At 40.5% G+C, this 13,769-nt stretch overlaps 1 protein-coding gene across 1 annotated transcript; it reads left to right on the top strand.

Annotated features, from left to right (window-relative positions):
- The first annotated feature begins 10,779 nt into the window (after positions 1-10,779).
- On the top strand, positions 10,780-12,485 carry LOC148020221 (uncharacterized). The gene is made up of 5 exons (XM_087700928.1): positions 10,780-10,936; positions 11,121-11,321; positions 11,419-11,583; positions 11,689-11,844; positions 12,112-12,485. Exons 1-5 carry the CDS (start codon positions 10,895-10,897, stop codon positions 12,349-12,351), a joined length of 804 nt encoding a protein of 267 aa, XP_087557054.1. The 5' UTR covers positions 10,780-10,894; the 3' UTR covers positions 12,352-12,485.
- The last annotated feature ends 1,284 nt before the right edge of the window (positions 12,486-13,769 follow it).

The following is a 13,769-nucleotide window of genomic DNA, read 5'->3' on the forward strand; positions in this document are numbered from 1 at the left end:
AATGTATCAAAAATGAGCTTGGGGGGATAGGGATGTTGTGCCACAACAAAAAACTTTGGCCCTTTCACTGTTAGTGAAGGGGTGAAATTTGCACTATTATGGCACAACTTCCCCATGCCCCCAAATTCATTTATGATGCATTAGAAGTGTATTCAACTATGAAAACTAAAGTTTCTACATAGTGAATGTGTCTAAATGCATCAAAATGAAAGCCATTTTTTGTTGTAATTTTATTAGTTTTAGCTTGTTGTTTAATTACTTTTTATAGTAAAGTGCACATAAAACGTATAAAATATCGGCCTAGGGGGATAGGGAAGTTGTGTCACAATATTGCAATTTTGGTCCTTCCACTATCAATATAGGGGTAAAATTTGCGTTGTTGTGGCACGACTTCCCCTTGCCCCTAGGCTGATTTCTGATGTATTTAAAGTGTATTTAATCATGAAAACTAAAGTTCATACATAGTGAATGTGCCTAAATGCATAAAAATGAAAACCATTATTTGTTGCACTTTTATCAATTTTAGATTGTTGTATAACTAATTTTCATAGTAAAGTGCACTTCAAATGCATCAAAAATGAGCCTAGGGGGATAGGGAAGCTATGCCACAATAGTGGAAATTTGACCCTTCCAGTGTTGATGGAGGGACAAAATTCACACCATTTTGGCACAACTTCTTCGTGCCTTCAAGCTTGCTTTTTATGCATTTGAAGTGTATTTAACAATGAAAATTAACTAAACAATAGTTTAAAGTTGATGAATTTACAAAAAAGAGTTTTAGGATTTTGATGCATTTAGACACATTTCTTAATCGTAGGTCCTACTATGAAAACTTATCTGGGCGACCACATTGGGCTTTATACCCCAACAACCTCCCACTTAAAGTCCAATGTGGTACTTTAAGTGTGAGAAAAGCTACTATACAAGCTATTATACAAGAGAGCTAGAGTAGTGATGTACTATTCTACTCCTAACAGCCTCCGACAATGCGCAAAGCTTTCTGCTGGAAGTCCTTTTGTAAGTAGATCAGCAGAATTTTCTGTGGTGTGAACTTTGACAAGCTGAATTTGCTTATCCTCAAGCATTTCCCTGATGAAATGATACTTCACATCCACATGCTTTGTCTTTGAGTGATAAACTGGATTGCGAGCCAATTGTATAGCACTCTGGCTATCACAATGTAGAATAGGCGTCTGTTCTTTGATTCCCAAGTCTGTTACTAGTCGACCAAGCCAAATTGCCTCTTTGCATGCTTCTGATGCTGCAACATATTCAGCCTCTGTAGTGGACTGAGTAACACAAGTTTGTAATCGAGAACGCCATGACACTGCTCCACCAGCCAATGTAAAGACATAGCCTGACGTAGACCTTCTATTGTCTAAATCACCTGCATAATCTGAGTCTGTAAAACCCTTTACACTCAACTCCTGACTCCCATAGCATATACGCATAGTTTTGGTAGCTTTCAGGTATCTCAATATTCCTTTCACTGCCTCCCAATGTTTCTTGCCTGGGTTTGACATGTATCGACTTACTACTCCCACTGCAAATGCAATGTCTGGACGAGTAGCAATCATTGCATACATCAAACTACCTACTGCAGATGCACATGGAATCTTCTCCATTTCAGCCTTTTCTTCCTCAGACGTTGGACAATCTTGTTTGCTAAGTTTCACATATGACTGCAATGGAACACTCAATGCCTTCCCCTTGTCCATATTGAAACGTTGCAAAACCTTGTCAATATACTCTGTTTGAGATAACCAAATCAACTTCTTTGATTTGTCTCTCTCAATACGCATACCAAGTATATGACTTGCCTCACCCATGTCTTTCATGTCAAACGATCTTGCCATCTTTGACTTCAAAGCTGAAATTTCTTCCAAGTGCTTGCCAGCAATCAACATGTCATCCACATACAAGATAAGAATCATCCAACTGCCATCCTTAGCCTGCTTTGTATATAGACAGTGATCGAACTCACTACGTGTGTAGCCTTGAGAAAGCATAAACTTGTGGAACTTATGGTACCATGCTCGCGGTGATTGTTTCAAGCCATAAAGGCTTTTAAACAACTGGCATACCAAATCTTCCTTGCCTTTCTCAACAAACCCTTCTGGTTGCTGCATGTAAATTTCCACATCTAAGTCACCATGTAAGAACGCTGTCTTGACATCCATTTGGTGCATCACCAACTCTAATATGGCAACCAATGCAAGAAAACATCTCAATGTAGTCAACTTGACCACTGGAGAGAAAACTTCATCGAAGTCAATACCCTGTTCTTGCTTAAAGCCCTTGGCAACAAGCCTTGCTTTGTACTTTGGCTGACCATCATTAGCTGTGAACTTATACCTGTAAACCCATTTACAAGGTAGAGCCTTTTTGCCCTGTGGTAATTTAACCAGCTTCCATGTCTGATTTTTATGCAGAGCCGTCATTTCTGACTGCATGGCCAATTGCCAATTCTTTGAGTCCTTCATTTGCACAGCTTCCTTGTAACATGAAGGCTCATTGCAATCAGTCAACATGACATAGTTCATAGAGGGAACAAACCGATTAGGTGGACGCGAGATACGGTCAGATCTGCGCAAAACAGGTGGTTCAGCCACAACCTGTGGTTCCTCTCTATCTTGTCCCTGCTCCTCTTGAGCCCTGACATTTTGTCTTGCACGATTAGGTCCATCTTCTTGAAAGACAACTCTTCTAATCTCCTCAACCCTATCTGGCTTGGAATGATGTTTGGCTTCATTAAAGTGCACATCATTGCTGCGGATAATTTTTCTGGATTCGGGATCCCAAAGTCTGTACCCCATCTCACCAAAATCACCATAGCCTAGAAAGATGCACTTTCTACTCTTTGGCTCAAGTTTGTTCCTAAATTCTTTTGGAACATGGCTGTATGCCTCACAGCCAAAAACTCTGAGATGCTTGTATGAGGGCGCCTTGCCTGACCATACCATCTCTGCCACTGAATCCTTGTCCAAGACCTTGCTAGGAGATCTATTTATTAGATGAACAGCTGTTGATACAACTTCTGCCCAAAACCCATTTGGCAACTATGCATTAGACAACATACTTCTGACCTTCTCTTGTATTGTCCTATTCATCCTCTCAGCAACACCATTCTGTGGAGGATTGTAAGGAGCAGTAAGTTCACGTTTTATGCCTTTTGACTCACAAAAGTCCTGAAAGGCCTTTGAAACATACTCTCCACCATTGTCAGTGCGTAAGCATTTAAGCTTCTTGCCACTCTGATTCTCCACAAGTGTAACAAATGTCTTGAAAACACTAAGTGCTTCATCTTTGTGCTTGAGAAAGTAGACCCATACTTTCCTCGAGTAGTCATCTATAAATGTCATAAAGTAAGAAGCTCCCCCTAGAGATAGGTTAGGCATAGGTCCACACAAATCGCTGTGAACAAGTGCCAACTTTGTGTCTCTTCTACTGCTTCTATGCTTATGTGGCTGCTGTGTTTGTTTACCATACAAACAATGCTCACAAAATTCAAAAACATGAAATGAAAGACCAGGCAAATAACCAGAACGAGACAAGATTTCCATTCCCTTCTTGGACATATGTCCTAACCGGCGATGCCACAAAGAAACGTTTGGCTGCTCGGTTACATTGATTACATTTTTAAAAACATTTGATACATAAATCATGTAAAGTCCTCCAGACTTTACTCCATGTGCTACTGTCATAGAACCCTTGGAGATCTTCCACCTATTCTGACCAAAAGTGGTGACGTAGCCAGCATCATCGAGTAAACCTGTGCTGATCAAGCTCTTTGTAATCGCGGGAACATGTCTCACATTCTTCAGCATGAAAGAAGAGCCATTCTGAAACTTCAACTGCACATCTCCAACACCTAAGATCTCACATGTTTGCCCATTGCCTAGCCGAACATGATCTTTAGTGGTCACATAAGACGTAAACCACTCTTTGTGTGGAGACACATGAAGTGATGCCCCTGAGTCTATAATCCAGTCACTCAGTGCATGTCCATCAGATGCTGTAAGAAGAACTGATTCCAATGTACTGTTCAAGAGGTAGATATCACCTGACACTGAACTATCATTTTATGCAATAGTACTTGTCACATTTATCTCTTGAATCTTCACCGAGAACTTGTTCTTCTCACCATGGTCTTCAGCTTTATCTTTGCCCTTTTCTGCTTTCCAGTCTCTACAGTCTCTCTTCATGTGGCCCTTCTTGCCACAATGGTAGCATTCTATGTCACTTTTGCCTCTAGCATTACGAGACTTGCTACGAGACTGATTCCTCTTTCCACCTTTCTCTTTCTCTTTGGCTCTTCCCCTGACAACTAAGGCTGTTCCTTTGCCTTTATCCATTGTCTTTCTGTTTGTTTCTTCAGTAAGCAGACTTCCTTCGACACCTGCTATGGTCAAACCATCTGGAGGTGTAGAATTGCTTAAAGCTGTCCGAAAAGTGTCCCAACTTTCCGGCAATGTGATCAACAGGAACATAGCTCTAACTGGTTCATCAAACCTGACACCTTGAGCTGACAACTGACTGTAGATAGTGTTGAATTCATTAAGATGATTGGACATAGGTGTCCCTTCCTTCATCTTCAAATCTACAAGCTTCTTCAGCCAGTATACTTGTGAAGCTACACTCTGCTTCTCATAAAGACCACTCAGCTTTGTCCATGCATCATAAGCTGATACTTCGTCTGCTACGTTGAAGTAAACGCTTTCTGCCAAAGTCAACATTATGGTAGAAAGTGCCAACTCATCCATTTCGCTCCATTCCTCTTCATCCATATCTTCTGGTTTTATCCCTTTGAGCTTTATAAGTTTGATCTGCTTCTTTTGTACCAGCACATGCCAAATCTGCTTCTTCCACAATGGGAAATTGGTTCCATCCAGCTTCTTGATATTGTAAAGAGCAGTATCCTGTGATCCAGCCATAGCTATGCTTCACACGAACTTACTGTCCTGGGAAAATTTCGGCAGAGTTTTCCCTGTAAACTGACCTCTGAACCAATATCAAACTGTCAAATGAACCAAAGAAGCTACAGATTCTGCAGAAATTTCAGCAGAGTCTCCTCTGTAAAATGGCTCTGGTGTACTCAAAAAACAGACCCAAAAACACTGTCTCTCTGACCCTGTAAGCTGTGGATAAACCTGTACTGTCTCCCACTGTCTTGTCACTGTCCTGTAAGGAGAGACTGTGACAATGCCTCAACGGCAATAAAGCAGCAAATGCATATATTACTGTCTATCCACATAACCATACATCCTAGGCTCGATGTCGATTAGGGATGTCGAAGGATAGCTCCAATACCATAAGCCACTGAACTGGTCCGCTTCTACTTCGGGTACAAGCCAGCTTCAAAAAACCTCACTCGACCCTCACAAAAGGCTGCAGTATATGTGACAGTGCATAGACTTCCACAAAGTCATACATCCACAGATTTCCCACTATATGCTGTAACCGCTGCGGCGGTTGTTTGCTGCGTGACTCACAGCCAGCAAACCCTCAATAGGCATACATTCTCTGACAATGCATCAACTGTGTAAACACCTGCAATGTCAGGATGAAATCTGGGATTTCAGGTAACGAACAAAAGCTACCTGGTAATATGGTCGATGTCGGCAGCAATCTGTGCAGTCATATGTGTCGCATGTGACACACCTCCTAGATCCTATGAGGTGTCCTGCGGTCTGCAGACAGTATCAAATCGGTTGTGGATAGCTTCAACACCTGCGGTCGTAAGCCAAATCCACAAAAATGCAGAGTCGGATCTGCACTGGCAGAGATCACGCACCCTGAAAATAGCCTGCGCAGCACCTGCAGGAGCCGAACGGTGGTCGAGATGACCTCAGATCAAAAATCTGAGCACGCCGAGTCCTTCGGGATTTCCCCGAGAGTATAGGGCCGTGATTTTGCCTGTCGAAAATCACTCCGCTCTGAGCAGGTGGCTCTGGCTGCCTGCGCCGCTGCCCCGAGCCTCGATCTGTGCTCTGATACCAGTTGAAGGTGCGGTGCGCGTGGAGTGCGACGCGTGAGAGTGTGAGGAGATGAACACAGAGAAATGGTGAACTCGCTCTGTTCTAATGTATAGAGCATAGTGAGTTCTTATTAGGTTTTAGTAAAGAATATGTGTACATACCTGGCGGCCCGCCCACTTACCTGGGCGACCACATTGGGCTTTATACCCCAACAAAATCCAACTATCACATAGCAAGATCCTATTTAGTAGACACTGGAGGATGCTCTATACCCAACTACACTATAAGAACGTTATCCAAGATGGAGCAACTGGCAATAAATCCAAATTGACTTGAATGAATGTGTGAGCATAGATGTGGATGTAATCTAATGGCAAGTGCCTTAGCCAAGATTATATATACTAGGCCAAGCACAATGATTGGTCTCTACTATCCAAATGCTCTTGGGGCCTACTACTAGGGTTTTTACCTAGGTTGAGGAATTTTTCTAAAAGAACCTTTAGTCATAGCCTCCATGTTTCATTCGCTCTAGACTGTACATGTTTGAACGCAACAACACAACACAACACAACATCTTATTCTTTCACAAACTTTCAAGATTGCCCCCATGTATCAAGCTTATTGGTAGTAAACTATATATATATATATATAATATATATATATATATATATATATATATATATATATATATATATATATATATATATATATATATATATAGACAAAGAGAGAGAGAGTACCTAATGTTAGTACATACCCCTTGCCCCTCTTGAACTCAAAGTAGCTTTGAAGTAGAAAAAAACCTACATGGCCATTCAATGGTTGTCAATATATATCCCTAACGGAGAAAAAATGTGCATACATAATGAAGCGTATCACTAAGCATGAAAATGGAGCACCATCTCTCTTAGGGATTGACAATGCAAGAGCTCTCTCTCTCTCTCTCTCTCTCTCTCTCTCTCTCTCTCTCCAAATTTAGATTTTTTTTAAAAGTATTTACATCTCACATAGGCCCTGGCCTTGCAACCATTACAGGCCGCTAGCAAGTGGTGGACATTGCTCTAGGTTTTCCACTCCTTCCTTTGCAAAGTTTGTAGGCTCTTGAGGCTCATAATTTCCTCCTAGGTTACCGAGTGGCATGTCATAATCTCTCTCTCTCTCTCTCTCTCTCTCTCTCCACTTCTTCTTTCATGATTAAGAAAAAGAAAAACTTCTCTTTTTTTTTTCTATCAAGGTTTGCCACTTGTATGCATGCCACATGGTAAGTAGCAAAGCTTGTTGTATTATATAGGAGTAAATCCTTTCTACATCTAGGCTCCACGTGAATTTTTTTCTAGGACATTGACAGAATTTAGAGTCACATGAACACTTCACCTTAGATGTGGACAATGGGTCATAAAAGATGAAGCTAGAGGTGAGAAGATTTGTGAGTTAGACTTGGTGGCAAGCAAATCAGTTGGTGATCTTAGCAAGAAAGCTAGAGTAAAACAAGTTGGATAAGTTGATGAAGTAGGCGGAGGGCTCAGTTGGAGAAAGAAAGGGACAATGTAAAATATGAGTGGGAGAGCTGGTAGAGAATAAACAAGGAGATGTTTATTCTCTACAAAGAGATGTTTATAATCTTGTGCTACTGGCGTTCTCTTAATACAAGGAGATGTTTAAATTCTCCATATGCATCTTCTCTTGATGGAACCTTACCCTCTACAAAGTAAGCAAACAACTCATTTCTAGTGAAGAATGACGGTGGTTCATTGGGGTACGTTATATCTGAGAACCCCTTATGAATGGCATGAAATGTTCCACTCAAGCTTTCCACAGGCTACCATTCCACAAAAGTTGATGGGAAAACATGTGTAAAACAAGTATGAAATAAAATAAACAAACATTTTTCAATGCAAGATTATGAATATTCTGTTTAAAGTACTTACAATAAGAATGCAGAGATATACTTTGAGCACCATCTAGCACCATGTCCCTGGGTAAGTAGACATGTTGAACTTGTGCTAGCCAGCCCCTTTCTGCAACCTTGAATGTAATGATGCAACCTTTCCAATGGTTCTTCACATCTTCTCATTTAGTTCTCTTCACCCTATGCGCAGCCTTGCATGATGGAAGCATAGTTACCCAATCATTCACATGAACAATCAAGGGCTTTCAAACCGTGTCTTCGTTACTATTATGAAGCACACAGGAAGTTATCAAGTTGAAAGGTTGTCGAGAAGAAGCCATTGATGCTTGAAATATAAGAGAAGGGAGAGAATGCTTTGACACCTATTTGAGGCTTCAAATTTGAAAGATCGAAAGATAGTACGCAAAAAGCCAAAATAGGTAATAATTGCTCCTAGTTTTCCGGGTTTGTAAGCAAGAGGGAGGGAATGCGAACGACCAAAGAAAGAATAAAATTACCCTTGTATTTTGGACCATCAACCTTGGGAATGACTATTTAAGCTTATTTTGATTGTACTTTGGCTAAAATAAGCGATGTTTTAGAGACTTTCGACTAAAAAAGTACCCAAAATTCTCAAGTTAGAGGAGACATGAATGTCATATTCTTGTGCATGTGGCAACATATTGTTGAACAATTTGTTAATCAAAAGATTAGTAAAAGGCCCCAAAATAGCATTTTTGGCCCTAATGTTTATCAAGTCCCATATTAAAAAGTATCAAAGAGCGAAGTTGTTCCATATATTTTTCATAAATGTGTCCCTTCTTGCATGCATATAAGTGTAGGCATGTATGATCCCTCATCCTCCAATATTTTTTTCTCAAAGTATGTACATCTCACTCAATCCTCAACCTTACAATCATTAGAGGGAGTAGCAAGTGTATGCTTTCCATTGCTTAGTTTGTAGGCCCTTTCGGCTCATAATTTTCTTTGAGATTACTAGGCGGCACATGATAATCTCTCTCCCTCTCTCTCTCTCTCTCACGTGCATGTGAGCTAAAGCTAATCTATAAGTTAGACCCTGCATTACATTGGATAAACCAAGGGGTAATGCCAAATGTAAGGTGAAAGAGCTACTAGGGAATCGATATTAGGGAGAGGAGGAGGCAAGGTGACCATGTCAAGGTAGATTCGAGGAAGAACAAAGATGCTATAGGTAATTGGCCAACGAGAAAGGAAGCGAAATCGTATTGTAATCTCTCTCTCTCTCTCTCTCTCTCTCTCTCTCTCTCTCTCTCTCTCTCTCTCTCTCTCTCTCTCTCTCTCTCTCTCTCTCTCTCTCTCTCTCTCTCTCTCTCTCTCTCTCTCTCTCTCTCTCTCTCTCTCTCTATCTCTGTGCTACACTTACACAGTTGTTGCCTACATGTATGACCCAAACAATGAATCGACACCTTTCTGTCTAATGGCACACCTATGCTTATACTATTCTCTCTCACTCACTATGATTTGTAACACCCATCAAAAATTTTCATGACTTGGAGCTCTAGCCAACTTCTTAAAGTAACTTAGAGCTTCATTGTCCATGATGCTTCATTGTTAGGGTCTTTGGCAAACAGTAAAGGGTCATTTGTAATTGATAATGGTTCATTGTTGATAACTCTATTTTTGTCCTTTATGTCATTCACTAAAGAGTGTACATGTTTGCATGCCATTAACAACACAACACAACAGCTCATTCATTCACTAATTTTCAACATTGCAAGAAAAAAATAGCTCATTGGTAAACTACGTAGAGAGAGAGAGAGAGAGAGAGAGAGAGAATGGAAGACATAGAGTACATGCTGCTAATACAAATCCCTTTTCTCGCTTGAGCTCAAAGTAGCTTCCAAGTAGAAAAGAACCTACATGAAGATTGAGCAATTGTAAATACATACCCCTGAGAGAGAAAGAAACTACATAAATAATGAAGCTTACCACTAAGATTGAAATTTGAGCTCCCTATCTCCCATGGGTTGAAATTGCAAGAGCTCTCTCTCTCTCTCTCTCTCTCTCTCTCCATCCACAAATTCCTTATTTTTGTTTTTTTAAGTATGTACATCTCACTCAATCCTCGAGCTTGCAATCATTAGAAAGAACAGCAAGTGTATGCCTTCCATTGTTTAGTTTGCAGCACAAGATAATCTCTCTCTCTCTCTCTCTCTCTCTCTCTCTCTCTCTCGTGTGCGTGTGCTAAAGCTAATCTATGAGTTACACTTGGCATGAGGTTGGATAAATCAAGGGGCAATGCCAAATGTAAGGTAGAAGACCTAGTAGGGAATTGATATTAGGGAGAGGAGGAGGCAAGGTGACGATGTCAAGGTAGATTAGAGGAAGAATGAAGATGCTGTAGGTAATTGGCCAACACATGTGCCTTGAAGATGCCTAGTCGATGCCCACATAATATTAGAATTTGTATCCCCCTAGGTGACACCCGAATGGCTAGCATGTGTAGGGCAATTTTTTGCACGGTTCATCTCTATCATATTCTAGGTGTCTTCCATGCCGTGTGGTTTGTGAGACTTAAAAGAACTATATATTATAGATAGAGATTAGAGATGAAGAGAGAAAAGAGGGCACGGCTATATATCTCTCTTGCACGCAGGCATTTAAAAGGGTTGCTCTTAACCTTGACTACGTGGACGGTGGACTTGACTACATATGCTCGTGCGACACGACGTGGACGGTGGACCATTAAGAAAAGAGCACAAGGAAGCTGCGCCAGGGAGCAGAGTCTTGTCAAACCTTGAACCGTAGTGGGAAATTTGGTAACCACCTTAGGCGAAAAGTATGCAATGATAATATACGAATCCAGTACCCACATGGACCATATTTAATAAGGCGAGCAATAAATAAATCCACCCGCATGCTATATAACACAGCAGACTGCAACAGCTGATTGCAGATCATCTTTGCTTTACAACTGCAAGGGCTTCCAAATATAGCACTTTGCAGTACTACTTCTGCTAGCTACAGCCCCCTCTTGTTTGGTGCTATGGCCTCTAGTGCTCTGATGGCCCTTGCCACAATCGATGAGGCACGTACTCATAAATGTGTGTGTGCGTGCGTGCGTCCTTTCTTGCTTGTAAAATATTGTGTGTGTTCCTTGTAGTGGGTAGACGTACTAGTATGAACGCCGGCGCAGCCACCCGGAGGCTAATTAGCGTTAATATTGTGCTGATCTGGTGTTTTTCCTCGTCACGAGGAGTGTTGTGCTACAGGTTATAAAGGGAGGAAACAAACTCATCGAAGAATCGACCACGAAAGTGATTGAGAAGGACATCATCCCCTACCATTGCAGCTTGGCACCTTCCTACAATAAAGGCAAAATGAGTGAATCCATTAAGAAGATGGATGACGAGTTGAAAATCATCATAGCCGGCACAAACAAGGTGCTCTCAAAGTTGATCCAGGAGGCGCAGGTAAATCCTCATCAGTACAGGTGAGCATTTTTGACAACAGATGACAATATGTTGCTTTCTCAGTCGCTTACGATGCAGAAAATATATTACTTTATAGGCCAAAAAGCAGCTACTTGGCTGGGATGAGATCGTGAGCTCAATGCAAAATAATACGCTAATTGAGCCCGCGGGTGAAACCATCGAGAGAAGCGACAAGTTGATCAAGGACGGGGACAACTTCTTTAAGTTTGATGGGAGCCCCAGCAGCACCATTGTGAATGAGGTATGCTCTCTCTCTCTCTCTCTCTCTCTCTCTCTCTCTCTCTCTCTCTTCTCCACGACGTCAAAATCTCTCCTCTTCATCTTCTCTCTTCTCTTGTTGTTGTAGGTGAAGACGTGGTTTTCTAACTTGATTAAGGATACCGAAGTCTTAAACGAAACTCGGATCGACATTACAACTATGGCTAACATAGTCGCACAGACCGGTGCCACCATAACAGACGCTTTAACACTCGTCTTCAAAAACGAGTATCACGAGAAACAGGTGTGAGATCGCCCCCCTCCCCCCCCTTTCTCTCTCTCGTGCTAACAATTGCAATAGATGTAAGGAAAACTAAAAGCAACGAGTGTGTGCATGCTCTTGTTCATATATCAATTGAAAGCTAGCTCAATTCCTAATGATTCATGTTTTGGACCTTTAAGAAGGATGTCCTATGGAATATATTGAATCACACGAAGCTAGCTTGCTAACCCTATGTTCATTCAAGCTTTTTAGTAATGTTCTAAAACCTTATCTTCAATGTCTTGTTAGGTGATGGATATCGGGGTCCTACGTTTCCCTGACATTGATAATCCCCATTTTCAAGTCTATCGCATCCAGTTGACAGCTTGGTCTGATTGCACTCGTGTACTCTTTGTTGAACACAATGCAAATGGTATCACTGGGGTGTACACTGCTCGTAAATACAAACCCCGTTCTAGTGTCATTCAAGGAATGAAAAAGGAGATCAAGGAGAAAGCCATAAAAGAGGCTGAGGATATCTTCTCCTAGATATCGGTTAGAATCTTTTCTTCCACATATATTGAGATTTTGTAAACCATGCCACAATAAACTTTGTGTGTCTATTGGCATGAATAATGAGCAATATGCTCTTCTACTTTTATGAATTACTATATCTTTTTGCATGGGTTGTGCATACAAGCAATATTCTTTAAATATGAAGTATGCAATAGTATAGCATCTGCACATGAGAGTTAAGAAGCAAGTGAAAAACTTTCACAATGGCATGTCAAGTGCTATGAGAAGCTTTGTTTTTTTAACTTCTAAAAGTTGGAAAGTGATTCTAGTGTTTATCAGGGTATAGTTGTAAGAATATGTGAAATCCAATTTAGTGAGTGCAGAAGTGGATCTGTTGGGTGTGTACATGAGATATGCACATGTCATGTGTGAATACATAATCTTTTGAGGTGTGCCTATCATGGGTGAATCTATAATCGTTTAAGATGAGGTTTATATGGAGGATGAAGAGAGAGCTCAAGGTTTGAGTGTCTATATTTTCTTTTTTTCTAAAATGGTTCTCTATAATTTCTGTAAAATGCTATCTTGAAGTACTTCCACATTACGAGATGTCTAGATTGTGCATAACATCAAATCATGTATCCACTAAATGATCTAAGTGTGCTCCTGATCTATCACTTTGTATGTTCCAAGGTCAATATTAAATCTATGTAATTAGCTGAGGGGAAATGATTCTGAGTACTTGCAAGAGTTAATGCCACCATTTCTTTGTAATCTAGAAATATCAAAATGCATGTTTGAGTGTCTCTCTACATACTTTGTATCCTTGAGAGTACATCCTTGTCTAACTAATCGCTTCATCTATATGGGCTCAATCAAAAAACCATTGATGTTCATAAATCATTTAGAGTCTTGTGTTGGTAGCAAAATAGAATGAGACATTTTATTGCCAAACCACATTTCTCTAATTTTCTAATTTGGCAGGTTGTAGGCATTTTCTCATTTTGGGCGCATTTCGACCTCTGTTTCTGAGTTAGAGTGCATTTGCGTGCTCTCCAGTTTTTTTTGGGTTTTTGTAGATTTTCTATTTTCAGAGTGCAAACACTAGATTTCCGCATACAAATAGTGTACACACTATATAAGAGTATTGCAAGTGTTATTTGGTGTATGTATGCATATTATGGTGATTGATGGTGACATATTGCATGTTTTGGGCACTTATATAGACAAATAGATTACATTGTGCAAGTTTTTCACTATTTGCACAAATGGCTAACAATGATGGACTTAGCTAGATTATCAGTGAGAGGGATAAGAACAATTTCCATGATTGGAATTTTAGAATGGCTAACTTCTTCATGGGTAAAGGTTACTGGGATTACATTGATGGTGATCAAGAGGATGCAATAGTACTCCTTGAAGATAATGCTACTATTGCTCAATTTAATGCA

This window comes from Lygodium microphyllum, chromosome 19 (assembly GCF_053477565.2).
Source record: "Lygodium microphyllum isolate KBCC chromosome 19, Lygodium_microphyllum_v1.1.10, whole genome shotgun sequence".
In the NCBI taxonomy this organism is placed as follows: Eukaryota; Viridiplantae; Streptophyta; class Polypodiopsida; order Schizaeales; family Lygodiaceae; genus Lygodium; species Lygodium microphyllum.

Coding starts and splice junctions, on each gene's coding strand:
- LOC148020221 (XM_087700928.1), top strand. CDS start 10,895: ATGGCCTCTAGTGCTCTGATGGCCCTTGCCACAATCGATGAG. Junction 11,322..11,418: donor AGTTGATCCAGGAGGCGCAG/GTAAATCCTCAT, acceptor ATTACTTTATAG/GCCAAAAAGCAGCTACTTGG. Junction 11,845..12,111: donor ACGAGTATCACGAGAAACAG/GTGTGAGATCGC, acceptor ATGTCTTGTTAG/GTGATGGATATCGGGGTCCT.